Raw genomic sequence first — 15,616 nt, forward strand, 5'->3', positions numbered from 1 at the left:
CTGTCCAGTCCCTTCTGGAAAGAAGCCTGGCATCCCACGATCAGGAGAAGGAGGTGACCAGACAGACGTTAGTTCATCCAAGCACGTGTCAACCTCCGGACCTCCAAGAGCCACCCTCCCCTTTGAGAGCCCAGTGGGCAGGGTCGGGTGCTGGCAGCTGTGTGGGGTTCAAGCTGGTTCCCCACCCTCCCACCCATCACACTGCCCAGTGAGACAGGACACCCAACACTCACCCCTCCTTATATTAGTAGCACACCCATCACTGTTTTTGTTAAGACAGGAAACACATTTATTGAGAGCACAGTGGGGTGCGCCAAGCCCGTGCTTTAGAACCGTATCACAGCGCCCCTCACAACAGCCCTGTGAGGTAGGTGAACAAGCCCACTTCCCACATGCAGACACCGAAGGCTCAACAGCTCCCCTAGGCCTCGGGGTTCCTGTGGGGTGGGCAGGGGTCCAGCCCGCGGGTCTGACCCCAGGTCAGCGGCGTCCATCAGTCAGAGGGCGGGTCTCTACTCAAGGGGAGGCCCCGGGTCCAGAGTCTCTGGGTCCAGCCTGTCCCGTGGGAATAGGTGCAGGGCGTCCCCGTGGCTGTGGAGGCTGAGAGAGACACAGTTGCAGATGAAGGCCACCTGCTCCCGGCCTCGCTGGCCGACAAGAGTTCACAGACAGACAGGCAGGCCCCAGGAGGGAGGAGAAGAGAGTGAGTCCGTGCTCAGGGGCTCCTAGCAGCATGGAGGGTGAGGGGAGCACCCAGCCACCAGCTCAGCCCGTCTACCTAGTGCCCCTCAACTTCTGGTGTACCCTGCCGTACCTTGGACTCTGCCCACTTGTAGAAACTTCTGGAAGCATCACTCTGGTCCTGACGCCCACCTACAGCTGGCAACCCCTGATTTCTCTCACCTTGATAACCCAGAACCCAGGAATCTCATCCTTTCTAAATGCTATCCCCAGCTCTTCTGCCCAACCTATCCAGCTTTGGTGTTTTTCTTAAAACTCGGACTCTTCCTCCTCCTGAGGGTTGTAAACATTTCCCCTCTGATCATCTCCCATCTGAACCTGCTGAGTGTCTGTATTTAAAAGCAAACCTGTCTCCCCAGAGCGGGCTGGTGCTTCCCCCCTTGCCCTCCACTCTGCCCAAGAGTCCCTGGGACCAGCGCAGACAGTTCCAGGAGCACAGGGGCCTCTGCAGCCGGTACCCAGCAGTCCAGGCCCACCAGGAGAGCCGGGGTGAGAGCGCCTGTGTGCCAGGTCACAAAGCATTTATTTCACACAAACAATCTCATTGAATCCCACAATAACCGTGCCAGGCAAGTGTGATGCTTTCCAGGTTAAAAACAGCAAACTCGCCCAGGCCACACAGTCAGAAGGGGTTGGGGGGGCCTTGAACCCAGACCTTGAGTCTCACGAGCCAGCCTAAGGCATGCAGCCAGGATTCTCGGGGTCACAGCCATCTCCCGAGCAGACACTGTCATGAATTACCCCATTTCTAATAGGTGGGAAAATCGAGGCTCAGGGTGGTTCAAGTAACCTACCTGGTACTCATGCACCATTCTTCAGGACTGAGACAGACAAAGGACTCAAGCTCTGGGGTCTGATCCCCCCACCCCTCAACCCCCAGTTTTCTGAATATCTAAGGCTGCATCCCAAACCTGGCAGGTGCCTCACAGGTCAACGCTGATTATCACCAATGGTGGGGACAAAGCCTTCTCAGGTGGGACAGGCCCCTCCCAAGGCACGGGCTTCTGAGGCCTCCAGCCTCAGGGAGGGCATGGGGGGCGGAGGAGCAGGTCATCCCTCCATTTGGAAATTGCCAAATGTATTCTACATTCTCAAAATCACCTGGGCCACAACACCAACACACACATGTTGGTCCAGATGAAGTTTTATCCTAGATCTAAATCTTTCCAAAACACTGTGTTTCCACTGGGGGAAACCCACCAGTGAGTTTGTCCCCAGACTGGCAGGAAGGGCAGTGAGGCTCCAGAACAGGTAGAGACCCTTCCCCAGTTCAGAGTTTCCTCCGAAGAGTCTTTGCCAAGAAACACACCCTTTCCTCTTAAACAAATGCACGTACACTAGCCAACCAGCCCACTCAGCTCTTTCCAGCCATTTAAACCCCGCCCTCCACAGGTGGCGAGCATCTATTAGGTGCCTACTAGTGCAGGAGGCAGGGTGTAAAGGGTCAGTGCAGTGCAGGCCTCAGAGCAGGGGTTCAAGGGCAGCTTCATGGAAATCTCCCTGAGCCTGTCTCCCCACCCGCCCTCAGGAGTCCGGGACCCAGCCCCGCCCAACTCCAAGGGACACTAGGTGCCTAATAGAGCCCCCCCAGCCTTAGGTCACACACAGGCCTGGCCTGAGGGGACCCCAAGCCCCATCCAGGAATAGATACCTAAACACAGACTCAGAATCTCCTACTGTGGAGCCCCTTGGGAGCAATAGGAGGGGCCCCCTCTGCTTCCAGGTTCTCAAGAACAGGGGATGGGCATGGGGCAGACACCAAGGCCACACAGCAAGGGTTCCTCAGCAAAGCCCAGGGGAGGGGAGAATCAGGGGACCCATGTGGGTGCTCCTGGGGACAGGCATGGCAGGGACCAAGGTGTGACTCCCAGACCTCACAGTAAAGCTCAGGCTGAGAAAGAAGAGGCGGGTGGATGAGACCCGGGGCGGCAAGGGGCCCAGGTGCCTGCCCACTGAGGCTGTGAAAGCTGGAGACAAAGAGTGGGGGCAAGGGAGCCTTGCATGGGGTGGGGACCAGGAGTGGGGAGTGGGGAGCAGAAGGAACATCCAGCTCAAACCCCCACCAGCTGGAATGTGGGGATGTGAGAGCCAAATACTGCACCCCCACACGCGAGAGACGAGGGCTGGAAAAGGAATACGGTGGTCTGGTGAAGAGATCCCTGATCAGAAACGACCCCTGCCTGGGATGTCCGGAGACCCCCGCCAGCGCAGCAGCACCTTCTCTAACGCAGCTGAGTCCCCTGGAGGGCACAGCCTCCTTCCTCATCCCTGCACTCCTCTTCCAGGGCACTCCTGGGCACTTGGCGGGGTGGGGACGCACCAGGCTGCATCTGCTGGGCGCTGGCAGGGATAAACCGGACCAGGTAGGAGGCCTTATTTGGTGGACTCAAAAAAGCACAGGTTGTTTGTGCAAGACTGGGAAGTCCCGGCTCTGATACCAGCTGTCCTGAGTCTCAGCAAGCTCATCTAGGAAATGGGCCCACATCCCAGTTAGAGAAAGGAAAGTGTACAAGACCCCCAAGCTTGGTGCCAGACCCAGGGAAGGTGGCAAAGCCTACCTTCTGCACCTTCTACCAGGGAAAGAAAAGGGCCATGAGGAAATTCAGAGCACAGGGTGAAGGGAGGGTTAGTACCCCAAGGATGCCACCCAGAACCCCTTCCTCATCCTCTCCCTAGGCCACCCCCACTCCTCCTCCCTAACAAACGAAACCAGGGGCATACATGAATGTTTGCAGAAGCCCCTCCAAGCAGACAGACCGTCCCCTCATGGCACCGACAGGTACAGCAAACCCCAAAGCACAACGACCCTGTCAGCTACAACCTGCTGGGGAGAGGCAGCAGCCCATGGTGGAACGGGGGGTGGGGTAACCTCTGAGGAAGGAAAAGCCATCACTTATCAATCAAACAAATATTTACTCTGGGCCCACATAGCTACGCACCTGCAGGCTGCTCCACCACTGGTTTGCACATGCCACTGACTGTGGGAAATGCAATCCCAGCGTAAGGTCAGGGCTGACTTTTTATTCACTTAGGACTAGTAAAGCCATCACTCATGCTTTCAAGACAAACCCCACCATATGCCCATTCCCAGGGAAAGCCAGCATCTGCACAGCACTGTTACAGCGCACCCACCCTCGGCCCTCACAACAGCCCTGTGAGGTAGGCTTTCTGGTGACCTATGGCTTAGAGAAAAGGAGATCAAGGGTCAAAGAGGCAAAAGGTTAATTAAGTGGCCCCTGGGTCTGCCAGATCCTAAGGCCCAGGCTCTTTCTAACACAAAACACAGATTCTCATCAGACAGCTCAGGTTCCATCACATGATGCCGAAACAAGGCTCCTGCTCTTCAAACATGGCATACAGACGTCCGTAAGATACAATATGGCAGTTGTTAACAGGTTCATGAAGAACAAAATAATAATCTCTTAGTAAAGGTTATAAACATCAAGGCTTGTCATTGGTTACAATATCATTAGCTATCCATTCATTCAACAGAAAAGAAAGGCAAGCGCTACCACTCGCCAGGCACTGTGTTGGGCACCCAGCCTGCCGGCACTTGAGCCCAAAAGTTGTCAGTTATGGGAGGGGTGGAGGAGGGGACAATGCAGTGTCTTTGATGGCTGGTGCCTAATATTTTGGGGAAAAGGACACCACCCAGAGGGGCCTTTTGAAGGCGGACACAAGTAGGTGCTGCCCACAGGCCAGGCACAGAGGCAGGAAGCACACAGCATTCAGAAAGCACAGCCAGGCGTTTCCAGCCTCTCAGAGGTGAGCGTGAACCGTACCCCCGGGGGGTCCAGGGGCATTGCCCAAAGAGTCCCCCAAACCCCTAGCACGAAAGTTCCTGCCAAAATTCCTCCTGTCCCACCATACACCCCTCCATGTTTAGAGAGAAACACTTTCCCACTCAGCCGCCTGAGACAGGCTGCCTCCCTGGCCTTTTATCCTCACTCCCCTGGCACACCCCCGGGGACACGCACACCGCCCTTCCAGAATCACAGTTCAAAATGGCGGTTACATTGCTCCTCACAACAGCCCTGCGAGGTAGGTGCCGCAGTCCTCCCCGGAGGGCAGGCTCAACCCCAGCTCTCACAGTGACTTTAAACCACACAGGTTTGTCCAGCTCCCGGGTCTTGGCTTTGCCTACTCTCCTTCCTCTCCAATGCAATGAGTAACATTCAGAATTCCAGGTGGAAGCCCCAAGACCCATGCCTCACCCCCTACTGAGGCAGCAGGAACTTAGGGAGTTCTCACCTGGTCTGGGACCTGCAGGACAGCTCAGAGCTGTGCCCTTAGTTTGCAAAATGCCACGTGCCTTGGACACCCAGGGTTGCCAATGGAGTGTTCCACGCAGACCCCTGCACGGGAGGTGATTCTTATCACCCACATGAGCAATCATCTCCCCCAATTTTCTCTAAATAGAGCTGGGCATTAACTCCTCTTGAAAGGGGCAGGAATGGCTCCAAGATCACCTCCAGGAAAGGCCAGAATGTTCTAATGACTTGAAAGCCTGCTCACAGCCAGAAGCAGCCACTCATCTCGGAACCCCTGGCTCTCATTTTGGCCTCTCGAGGATATGGGCTGTGATTTCTGAGCACCCAGGGAACACAGTTGGCTGATTCCTAATCAACCTACTTGTACAGGGGACAAAGTCAGAGGGGCAGTGAAACTTGCAACAGAACTCGAATCTACAAGCCTGAGCTGACTCAGGGATCTCACCTTGTCACCGACACACAAGCACGGCCCCTTTACCAAAATGTTCATTGTTTCCTTTCAAAAGGCAATGTGGCAGTGGGTCCTTGGGGGCCAGCTCTAGTATAGCACTGGCTAATTTTTTTTTAATGTTTATTGGCTGTGAGTGAATGAAGGAATGAAGGAATGAATGGATGAGTTACAACCACTGCCATCTGGTGGAGGAAGCTGAAAGGCTGAATGCAAAGCTCATGGCAGGGACCATGCGCCAGGCAAGGCGAGGCCTGGGCAGGACCTCTCCGCTCATGGGTGGAGGGCTTGGCCCAGGGCTACTCTGGGACCCCGACCCTGGGTCATAGTCGTGGTGTACGACACATGGAAAGCACCATGGGGAAGAAGCCGTGGGTGACAGTGGCAGATGAGATCCAGCTGGGATGTGCTCAGAGCAGTAACCCCGGAGGAGGAGCCACAAGAAAAGGTGTTTGCTTCATAACCACAGCCCATGGTGCTACACAGCCCACCCAAAATGAAAGGGTTTGCTTTCAGGAGAAGAAAAAGCCAAAAGCACGGGGTCAAGATAAGTAGGCCGAGTGCATGGATGGGTAGCTGGAGCAATTCATGTTGAAAGTCATCGTCGGCCTCCCAAGCTTGGATACCAAGCTAAACATGTGGGTGAGCGATTCTGACACAGGAAAACAGTGCTCAGTGCTATAGTAGAGGGATGGGTGGGCAGAAGCAGCTCTGCTGAGAGCGGAGGATGCTCTGGAAAGAAGGGCGAGCCCTCCTTGGGTGATGTGCCCTCCCCAAATGGCTGTGACTGACCTGTGAGCCCTGATGCTTTGGGCAGAACATGCCCCTTATTCTGCTCCTTGGAATGTAATTGCCCCAGGTGAAGAAAAACAAAAGGGGATTCTCCCATCAGTCCTGATCCAAAATGTTCCATTCACCAGTTAAACCCCAAAGACTGGGCTGGTGGGAAGGCCACCAACTGATCGTACAGGGTGCTAGGATGTGGTTGTCTGGACCTTGGAGGTTCAGAGAGCTATTCCTGTCCCACAGGGGTTTTATGGAGGGCAAGATCGGAGTTCATGAGCACCCCCAGCAGGTCCAGCCTGCAGTGTCTCCACCTGCCAATGGAAGGTGTCCTTGTCCCCATCACCCACTTCCCAGGGATAAGCAAATCCTAATAAGCAAAGCCCCACATGGGGCTCGCAGTCTAGCAGGGAAAACTGATCTGTAAAGAACCTGAAAGGCCACCTAGGCCAACCCCGCACCATGGGAATCTCCTAAACACTATCTTCCCTGAGGGCTACCTAGCTGGTTCCTTGAATGCCTCCAGTGAGGTAAGGGCTCCCTACATCCCAAGGACACCTGGGACCAGTCTCTTCCGAAAGCCATGACCCAAGGGGCTTGGACAAACAGTTCACAGAAGAGAAAATACAATTTGTTAACAAACATAGGTGAAAGTGTTCGCCCGTCATTAGTAATTAAGGCAATGCAAGTTAAAGTAATGCAAGAGTACTTTAGAACAGACACAAACTAGCCAGATCTTAATTAAATAGTCATACATAGCTGAACATTGTAAAATGCTGTAAGCCTTCTGAAATTAATCAATATCCATACAAAGATCCATAGCCTTTCCTTCAAGGGACTTAACCAAAGGAAATTCATTCATTCATTCATTCACCAATCCATGTATTCACCCATCCTTCCCCCTCTTATCCATCAGCCAAACGCTCACTCACTCGCTCCTTCCTCCATTCTTCCATCCAATCTTCCATCATTTACTTAGAGTCTACGACATGTTGGGCATCAGAGATACAAAGGCCAATTCAATAAGCTCCTTGCCCATAAGGGGCTCACAGTCTAGCAGGGGAAACTGATCTGTAATGAAGCAATGATAATTTCTGGGTGGAAGAACATAATTCTTAAGAATGAAAAAAAGGGTGTTCTAAGCAGTTAGTTGTGGCATTATTCATAATATTTTTAAAAGGTGGTTATACGTAAGAATAACTGAAAGGTTCTGTGAATGACACCATAGCCACTCAACAAGGCACAACACAGCCAGTGAGGTTATGAAGATGAATGGAACAAGGGAAAATGTTGATGACAGAATATTAAACAGAAGGGGCAGGATGCAAAAAAAGAAAAAAAAAAGTGTATGTGGTGAATAATGGCAATTAGGTTTTTTTAAAGAAGGGATGCTCATTAAAAAATAGACACTTTTTTTTTAAAAAAAATGCCCGTAAGAATGTAAAATGGGTGACATGTCAGAATGTTGAGTGGTGGATGCGTTTCCCACTGCTCTAGGTCAAATGTCATCCATACCATTTACATTAGGACCTGTCTGTCCCAGAGGCCCTGAGGCCAAGCTTCCCAAGGAGGGAGCTGGGAGTCACAGGAGGAGGCCAAGGAGAGTTGTAGCTCCTGGTGTCACCAGGAAAGGATTTGTGTGTGGGGCGCATGCAAACGACAATGTCAAGAGACAGAATTTGTTCTCATTTTTAAAAGTTGAACGAACACATAAAGATAGGCCCTGACCAGACAGGAGCGCTAGGATGGCAGCTCGGACCTTGTGGGTCTGGTTCAGAAAGAACCGGGTGGGGAGCACGTGAAAGACATTTTGTCCCTGGCTTTTGTGCCGTTAGGAACCCTATCCCGGATCTCAGCGTCCCAGAACTAAAGACCCTTTGAATTCCAGATGCAAAACTCTTAAGGGTCAAAGACCCTAAGAGCCCTGACGCCCCCTCATGGTCTCTGCGTTTCCAAAAGGACACAGAGAATTCATGCAACCCCAACCCACCTACCCCCAGAGCTCTTCCCATTGGCTCAGTTCGACCCACTGTGACCCATCAGGACAGCCCCTAAATGTTGGGATAAGGCTCTCCCAGCAGCCAAAGTCACCTGTTCCTTCCAGTTTCTCTTGGTGCATGCAACGGGCCCTCCCTTCCCCACCTTCTGCACACTTTAAGTCTTCCTGAGCTTCTGCTGACTTTTCTTAACAGCTGTACATGAGTTCTTTTGAAAGACCCTCCTGGTCTTCTTCTGCCCTGAGCCCCTCCCGCCCCATCCTCATCCAACAGCGACACTTGGCTTGTCAGGGAGAAGCTTCAGCAGGTGTCCCCAGGGATAATAAGACCTCAGTCCAGCCAAGCCAGAGCCTGGAGCCCCAGATTCTGAAAGAGGAGAAGAGCAGACCCCTGAGGCCCCAGCACCACATCAGGCCCACGAGGCCCAGCTCATGTGGCCCTGACACGTGGTACTGGAGGCTCGGAAGGTGGCTCCTGGCACATGAATTCCATGTCCTCCGCCTTCTAAATGCTGTTGCCATCCACTCGGCCGGAGCTGGAAGCGTGAGAACCACCCCCTTCTTCTTGCTTCCCTCCCTTCTTCATATTCTGTCTATAACCCCATAGCTTTGATTCCTGAGCACCCCACTTTGCCGCCATCAGCTCAGACCTCAAGCATCATGCTAGAGTAACAGCCCTATGCATGCCTGCACCCACACCCCCCCATCCCACACAGTGTCTACAGAGTCACTCTGAGCATGACGCCACCCCCACCGCTCCAGACCGCCTGGCCCCACCCTACTCCCCTGCCTCCCACGTGCTCCCTGCCATCGTCCTGAGTCCATCCAAGCTGTGCTCCTACTGCTCCAGGCACTTGTTAAGAATCCAGTGTTTTTAAATGTCCCAAATAGGAATTGAGAGGTCACAAGGGAGACTTTGGTCCTTGCTTTTACAGACAAACACATGCACACAACACAGAACTACGCACATTTCCTCCACTACAGAGAAAGGAGACTCAACAGAACCTGGGAGGCCCTGGGGGACGACTTTCAGCATGAGCAACTCTCCAGATTTGCCCCTGCAGTCCCCTGGAGGGTGAGTCAGAGAAGAGACAACCTCAACACAGTGAAACGCGATCCCGCCAAGTTACAAAACACATCGTGAAACAGCTGAGAAGACAGAGAGGCCTTGAATCAGGCTCTAAGGATGGCATGTCAAGGGAGCCAGGGTCCCCAGGCCACTTCTGCAACCCCAGGGGTGCTGAGGTGCACCTGCTGCCCAGGAAACCCTGAGTTGAGAAGCTTGGATGCCCTGCCCCATGGAAGACCAGGCCAGAGGGTGGCCTGGGCACACTGCAGAGAGTTGCAAGAACAAGGTTTCTGGTGGTTTGCCCAGGGCTCCTGGGTCCCGGGGCTTCTGGGTCCCCCCTTCTCAGGTGCCCCTGGCCACCTTCTGGCCTTTTCCTGCACCAACCCCTGGATGTGAGTAGGCGCCACACCCAGGGGGGCACACAGCAGGCGGGGCCCATGCTCCACCCAGGGCCTATTGCTCCCTGACCCTCTGCTGCCCCCTGGCGGGCAAAACCTCCTGCACAGGTGACCCATGCCCAGGGAAGGGCCAAGCTACCCACCAGGCTTCACACCACTTGTTCATGCAACCTTCTGCGGGGCCCAGGGTCCAAGCCCTTCCTGCCTATCCAGGCCATAGATGGGGTACCGTCAACAGGGACACGTAAGGTCAACCCAAGTAGGCAGCTGGTGCCACTCCCAGTTTACAGATGGGGAAACTGAGGAAGAGACAGATGCAGTGAAATGTCCCACACAGCCAAGATAGGGCAACAGCACCCCAAGACCAGGGTCTTCCTGAGCCAGGGCAAGTGCGTGTGACAAGCACATGACATGCCAACAGCCACCCTCCCTGGGGACCACTTCATTCCACTGTCTAGAACACAGAGCTGGAAAGAATGTTCCTTCCTCTCTTCCCTTTTTCCCTCCTTCCTTTCTTCCTACCTTCCTACCACCCTTTCTTCCAATCATTCATTCATTCATTTAGACCTGAGTCCTTTGATTATGGACATCAGTAACATAGCTTGAAATTAATCAGAACCTTTGGCCTAAAGGCCTCCATTCACAAGTCCTATTTATTGACTGTTGTTTTATTCTTTATTCATTGCTTCCCAAATTGTATCTTTCTTTCTTTCTCTCACCTTCCTTATATTTCTCTGGTTCTTTCTTCTTCTTCTCTTTTTTTTAAATCTGAGAGTCTTGCTCTGTAGCCCAGGCTGGAGTGCAGTGGTGCAATCTTGGCTCACCACAACCTCCACCTCCCGGGTTCCCGGGTTCAAGCAATTCTCCTCCCTCAGCCTCCCGAGTAGCTGGGATTACAGGCGCGTGCCACCACGCCTGTAATTTTTGTATTTTTTTAGTAGAGACAGAATTTCACCATGTTGACCAGGCTGATCTTAAACTGGCTGGTCTCAAACTCCTGACCTCATGATCCACCCACCTCGGCCTCCCAGAGTGCTGGGATTACAGGCATGAGCCACCATTCCCAGCCATCCTCTGGTTCTTATAAAGTCAGGAGCACAGAATCAAATGAATCAGGGCTCCTGGTCATCATCTTCACGCTGGTCTCTGAAGCACTACTGCTCCTTCATTAAGCACCATTCACTCTGTCATCCACTCACTCATTTGTCCGTCTTTCTTATTTTGGGTATTTGTTTTCCTTATTAATTGCGTTAATTAAAACCCCACGGGCAAAACAAACATCTTTGGCCCATGTATTTATTTGCAATCTTTCTTCCCCGCATTTAGTCACCTTTTATGTTTAAGTATTTATTCTTTTATTTATGAACCTCAATTGCATCTATTTTATTACAGTGGCAGAAGATACAGCCTTGTTTTGGAGCCAGGTATGTCTCTCTATTTTTCATTTATTCTTTGAAAGGTGTAATGTATTTATCTATTTAAGGAGTACGTATGTAAACTAATTATAATCCCTGTTCAGACAACCTCCCTTAACTATCCATTTATCACTTTGGTTGTTTGTTTATTACCTTTCCTTTTTCCTTTTTCACTTCTTTTTATATTTTCTCCAGTTTCCCTCCCCCGGGAACCTGGGCCTGGATTATCTCATCCATCTTCAGGATTACCGACAGCCTTATGACTAATCCTAACAGATCCTGCTCTTACAGATACACCCACATATTCGTTCTCTTTTTTATTGGTTTTTCTTTATTTTCCCTTTCGCTTTCATTTAGTTTCATTTTTGCCTTTCCTTATCTCTATCTTTGACTCCCTGACACTTCTCTTCTTGCCTCTTTTCACGCTTATGGACCCCAGGTGCCCAGAGTGAGATGAATGAGAATCCCATGGGCAGCTCCTTCCTGGCTGTGCCAGGCATTTCCATTTCTAATTCAGTCGTTCATGTGTCCATTCATTCTTTCTGTCATTCTTTCATTTCAATATTTGTTCTTTTATTTATGGACCTCAGGTGCACAGAATTGGATTAACCATAATCTGCGGTTCCCGGAGCCTTCTGCACACCGGTCCGCGTGGGACTGTCTTTTGTTCGTTAATTCCTCTCCCTGAGGATTTGATGCAGGATTTATTTAACTATCTTAGGAACCCAGTTTTGAATTAGTCATAATTCTTGCTGCCTTCTCTCCTGTTTTTGTCCTTGCACGGTCCACTCTCCCACATATTTATGTCTTTATTTATTCATTCAATATGTTTGTATTGCTTATACACATCCTGTCATACGTTTCCATATTCTCTCCTCTCTTGGTTTCTCTTTTCATTCTTTTGGGCCTTGAGTGCAAAGGATAGGGAAAATCATCCATTCTCATTCATTCAGACAGTCACTCCTCTATTCAGGTATTTGTGCTTTTATTGATTAACCTCAATGTTTACTATTTATTATATTTAATGGATAAAATTGTCTCATTATATTTCAGTGCTTGTCCAGGAAGTGCCTTTTCGTTCATATGCCTACTTCAGTTTTTTCTTTTCTTACATCTCTCCTTCTCTCATTCTTCCAATTTTTCCATTCCCTGCTCCTTTTCTTGCGTTCCTATGGAATGCATGCATCTATTCTTTCATTCAGTCTTTCACTTGTGGTAATTTTTAAAACAAACTTCAGAGCCACAGATCTGAATTAATGTGGATGGCTTGTGCTAAACCAGCCCCCTTTGATCAACTTGTTCCATCTACTTATTTATTATCTCTTTCACTTCCTTTTATTCCATTTTCATCTTTTCCCATCCTATTGTTTCTTTCCACCACTCCCTCTTTCTTTCTGTCATTCTTTTGGAGAGCTGCACCCAGGATCAATGACCCCCACCCTTGTCTACAATGCCCTCCTCATCGGTCAATGCGAATCTTTTCTGTCATTCATTCATTCATGCATTCGCCATGCATCCATTCAGTCTTTCTTTCTATGTAAATACTTATTTTTACACTTCTAGACGGCAGGTGCATCTAACTGGATACATCATAATCTGCAACTAATGGGCCCTCTGTCTGTGGCCCCACTCCTCCCTCCCATGTGTATGCTTTGAGCCGTTCCTTAGCTGAGTAGGTGGCAGACTATACCAGCAGCAACAATGCCAATTAAGTGGCCTGCTTGGTTCACACTGCCTTTCATTCCTGTTCTAGCATGGCTCTGTCTTAAATCTGCATGCATGTATTTATTTCTTAATATGTTACCTCTCTCTTCCTTTCTCCCTTTTCACATTTCTTCCCGTTTTTTATTGTGTCTCTCTCTCTCACTCTCTCACTCGTTCTCTCTTGCACTCTGTCTTCAGAGCTCAGTGCCATGGAGTGGCTGTACACATCATAAAGCCACCCGCAAACGCCCATCCTTGGCCGTGCGGTTCCATGTCTCACTCATTCCTTCCTTCCTGCATTCATAGCATCCTTCTTTCCTGCTTTCTCTCTTTCTGTTTGACATTTATTCCTCTATTAGTAGAATCAGGTGCCCTTATGACAAGTCCTAGCCTAACTCTTCTCGTGGATTTACCCATTTATCCGTTTGGCTGTTATTTCTTTTTACTGTTCCTTTCTCTCTTCTGTCACAGCTTTCCATACCTCCTGTCCTTCATTCTCATGCAGCTGGGGTGCCCAGGGGGGACCCCAACACCCTCATCAGGAGGACGCATGGGGCCACGTCTTCTCATTCGCCTCATCCTTGTCTGTTTAGATACTCACTGACTTGTTCACTTAGATGTTTATTATTTAATGGATAGCCTGTGGTTTTCTAGAAGTGGACCAGCCATAGCCCTTAATTGTGATGATCTTTTGCCACCACCTATCACACTGCCTTCTTTTACATCTTTATGTATCACCCATTAATGTATTTCTGTACTTAACATTTGTTACATTTTTTCCTATTTCTTTATTTATCAACACTATCTTTCTCATATCCTTTCATCTAACAGACCTCAGTGCCCAGGACTGGATGACTCAAAACCCCTCATGACACCGTGTCGCCTGGCACTGCATTCTCACTGCTCATTCGTTCATCCACACATGCAATATAGACTTTTTGGCTTTTTTCTTTCTTTTGTCATTGATTTATTTCTGTGCAGACTTCAAGTGCTCAGGCTTAGATAACTTTTGGTAAAAGTACACTCTCATATTTCGCCCACTGGATCCTCTTTCTTTCTTTGCTATTCTTTGAACTCTTTCTCTGTGGTTTATTTTTCTATGCCAGGAGCATATACTATTTGTATTAGTCCTAATGTTTAGCTTACAATAGCCTGACATGGTCCTCCTTATAGAGTTGCTCATCCTCTAGTTTTGTTTTGGTTTTTTTTTTTTTAACTTTCTATCTTTTATTTGTTGTTTTGGTTTTTTTAAAAAATCCTTCCCTTCTCCCTTTTGATCACTTGTTCCCTAACTTGCATCCTTTCATTTTGACAGACCTCCAAATCTATGTCTCATTCTGCACTTCACTACTCAAGCATCCATTCTTTCTTTTATTTAGGTTCTTTTTCATTGTCAAATGTCAGAGGCATATATTTGAATTATACATATCCCTTAGTCCGTAATCACCTGATATTGCTTTGTGTGTTGCCCTATCACTTAGTGATTCAACGGGTTTTTTCTATTTATATATTGATTGCCCAGACATCAAAGTGGATGAACCATGGTCTTGGGTACACACACTCTCCTCCTGGCTTGCTTACTTCTTTACCTATTTAGTTGTTTATCCATTCCCTCTTTTTCACTCATTCATTCATCCAGTCATTTACTATGTAATGCAATAGATACCAGTGAAACAACCTCTCGACAACAACAACAAAATCCAGAACATTCACAGTCTCTTTGGCATTCCTGCTTCTTCTCACTGAGTCACCCACCAAGGTACACACAGCCCACAGTCCGGAAACACACACGAATGGCGGATGCAGAGCAGAGACACAGTGAATGTTAAGTTTACTCCCAGATCCTTCTGGGGCTCACGTCCTAGACATACTGGGGGCAGATCTGAGATGAGGGCCCACATTCCCCAGGCCCCCTGGGCAGGGCAAGCACCCCCCGTTCTGCCCCTCTGGACCATGGTGAATGACCATCCCCATGAGAAACCTGTTTCAAGACCCCAGAATACATAGAGACACACACATGGTACATAGTCTCCTGGTGGGAAACGACGGACATGGAGTTCATTTTTAAATAGGTGGCTTTGTCTGTGGCAATATAAAAATATTTTGGCCTTTCAAGGCAAATACAAAAGAAACTACCCATTACCATGGCTGAGTGTCTCAGTCCCAAACAATAAAGAACTTGAAGAGGTTTAGCCGGAAACTTTGAAGACAGAAAATCTGCCCATTATGTTTTCCAGACATTTCGAGGGGGTGAGCGGAGGTCATTGGAGCTCGAAGCCCATTTGGAAGGCTGGTCCCTCGGCCTGCGTTTTCTCCTTGGCCCTTTGAAGGCCCCCCAGCTCACAGGGCACTTCCATCCTAGTCTGCCCTGCGGCACAAGAGCCAAAGGGAGACTCAATAATGAAAGAGCCATTCATTTAGAAGAGTGAAAAAGAAGAAATTCTTTTGGGGTCCGACATTTGAAGCCGCCTATAGAATTCCTTTGCCACAGAGACAACACAAGGAGGCTGGGGGTTCCTGTCTTAGAAAACAGGAGCCCCCAGGTCTGCACTTGGCTTGACTCGATGGGCACCCACCTCCCCGTGCACAGACCCCCTGGCCAGCGCCCACCAGCCCCTCCACGCGGTCCGCCTAGCAGTGTGCTCCGGAAGGCAGGCCCCACCCTCAGCAGCAAGGCCACGTGTGTGTGCTCTTTACGCTCCAGCCACTTACGATTTCGAGCTGGAGGGGGGCTGGGGTCCCACGTCCGAGGTCCGTTCCCACGGAGGAATCCAGGTGATGGCTTCGGCTG

At 50.0% G+C, this 15,616-nt stretch overlaps 1 protein-coding gene and 1 pseudogene across 2 annotated transcripts in view; both read right to left on the reverse strand.

Annotated features, from left to right (window-relative positions):
- Window positions 1-265: 265 nt before the first annotated feature.
- The window catches only part of LOC126958450 (uncharacterized), a 247,835-nt gene continuing 232,484 nt past the window's right edge, over window positions 266-15,616 (reverse strand). The window contains exons 6-7 of the mRNA XM_050796772.1: window positions 15,538-15,613; window positions 266-600 (exon numbers count right to left, since the gene is read on the reverse strand). Coding sequence (XP_050652729.1) covers window positions 513-600; window positions 15,538-15,613 — 164 coding nt within the window. The 3' untranslated portion in view covers window positions 266-512. The remainder of the gene's footprint in view (window positions 601-15,537; window positions 15,614-15,616) is intronic.
- Window positions 607-15,187, reverse strand: LOC126958445 (uncharacterized; annotated as a pseudogene). Its single transcript, XR_007727184.1, has one exon. The product of XR_007727184.1 is annotated as an uncharacterized LOC126958445 (transcript).

The sequence above is a fragment of the Macaca thibetana genome, chromosome 7 (genome assembly GCF_024542745.1).
Source record: "Macaca thibetana thibetana isolate TM-01 chromosome 7, ASM2454274v1, whole genome shotgun sequence".
Taxonomy (NCBI): domain Eukaryota; kingdom Metazoa; phylum Chordata; class Mammalia; order Primates; family Cercopithecidae; genus Macaca; species Macaca thibetana.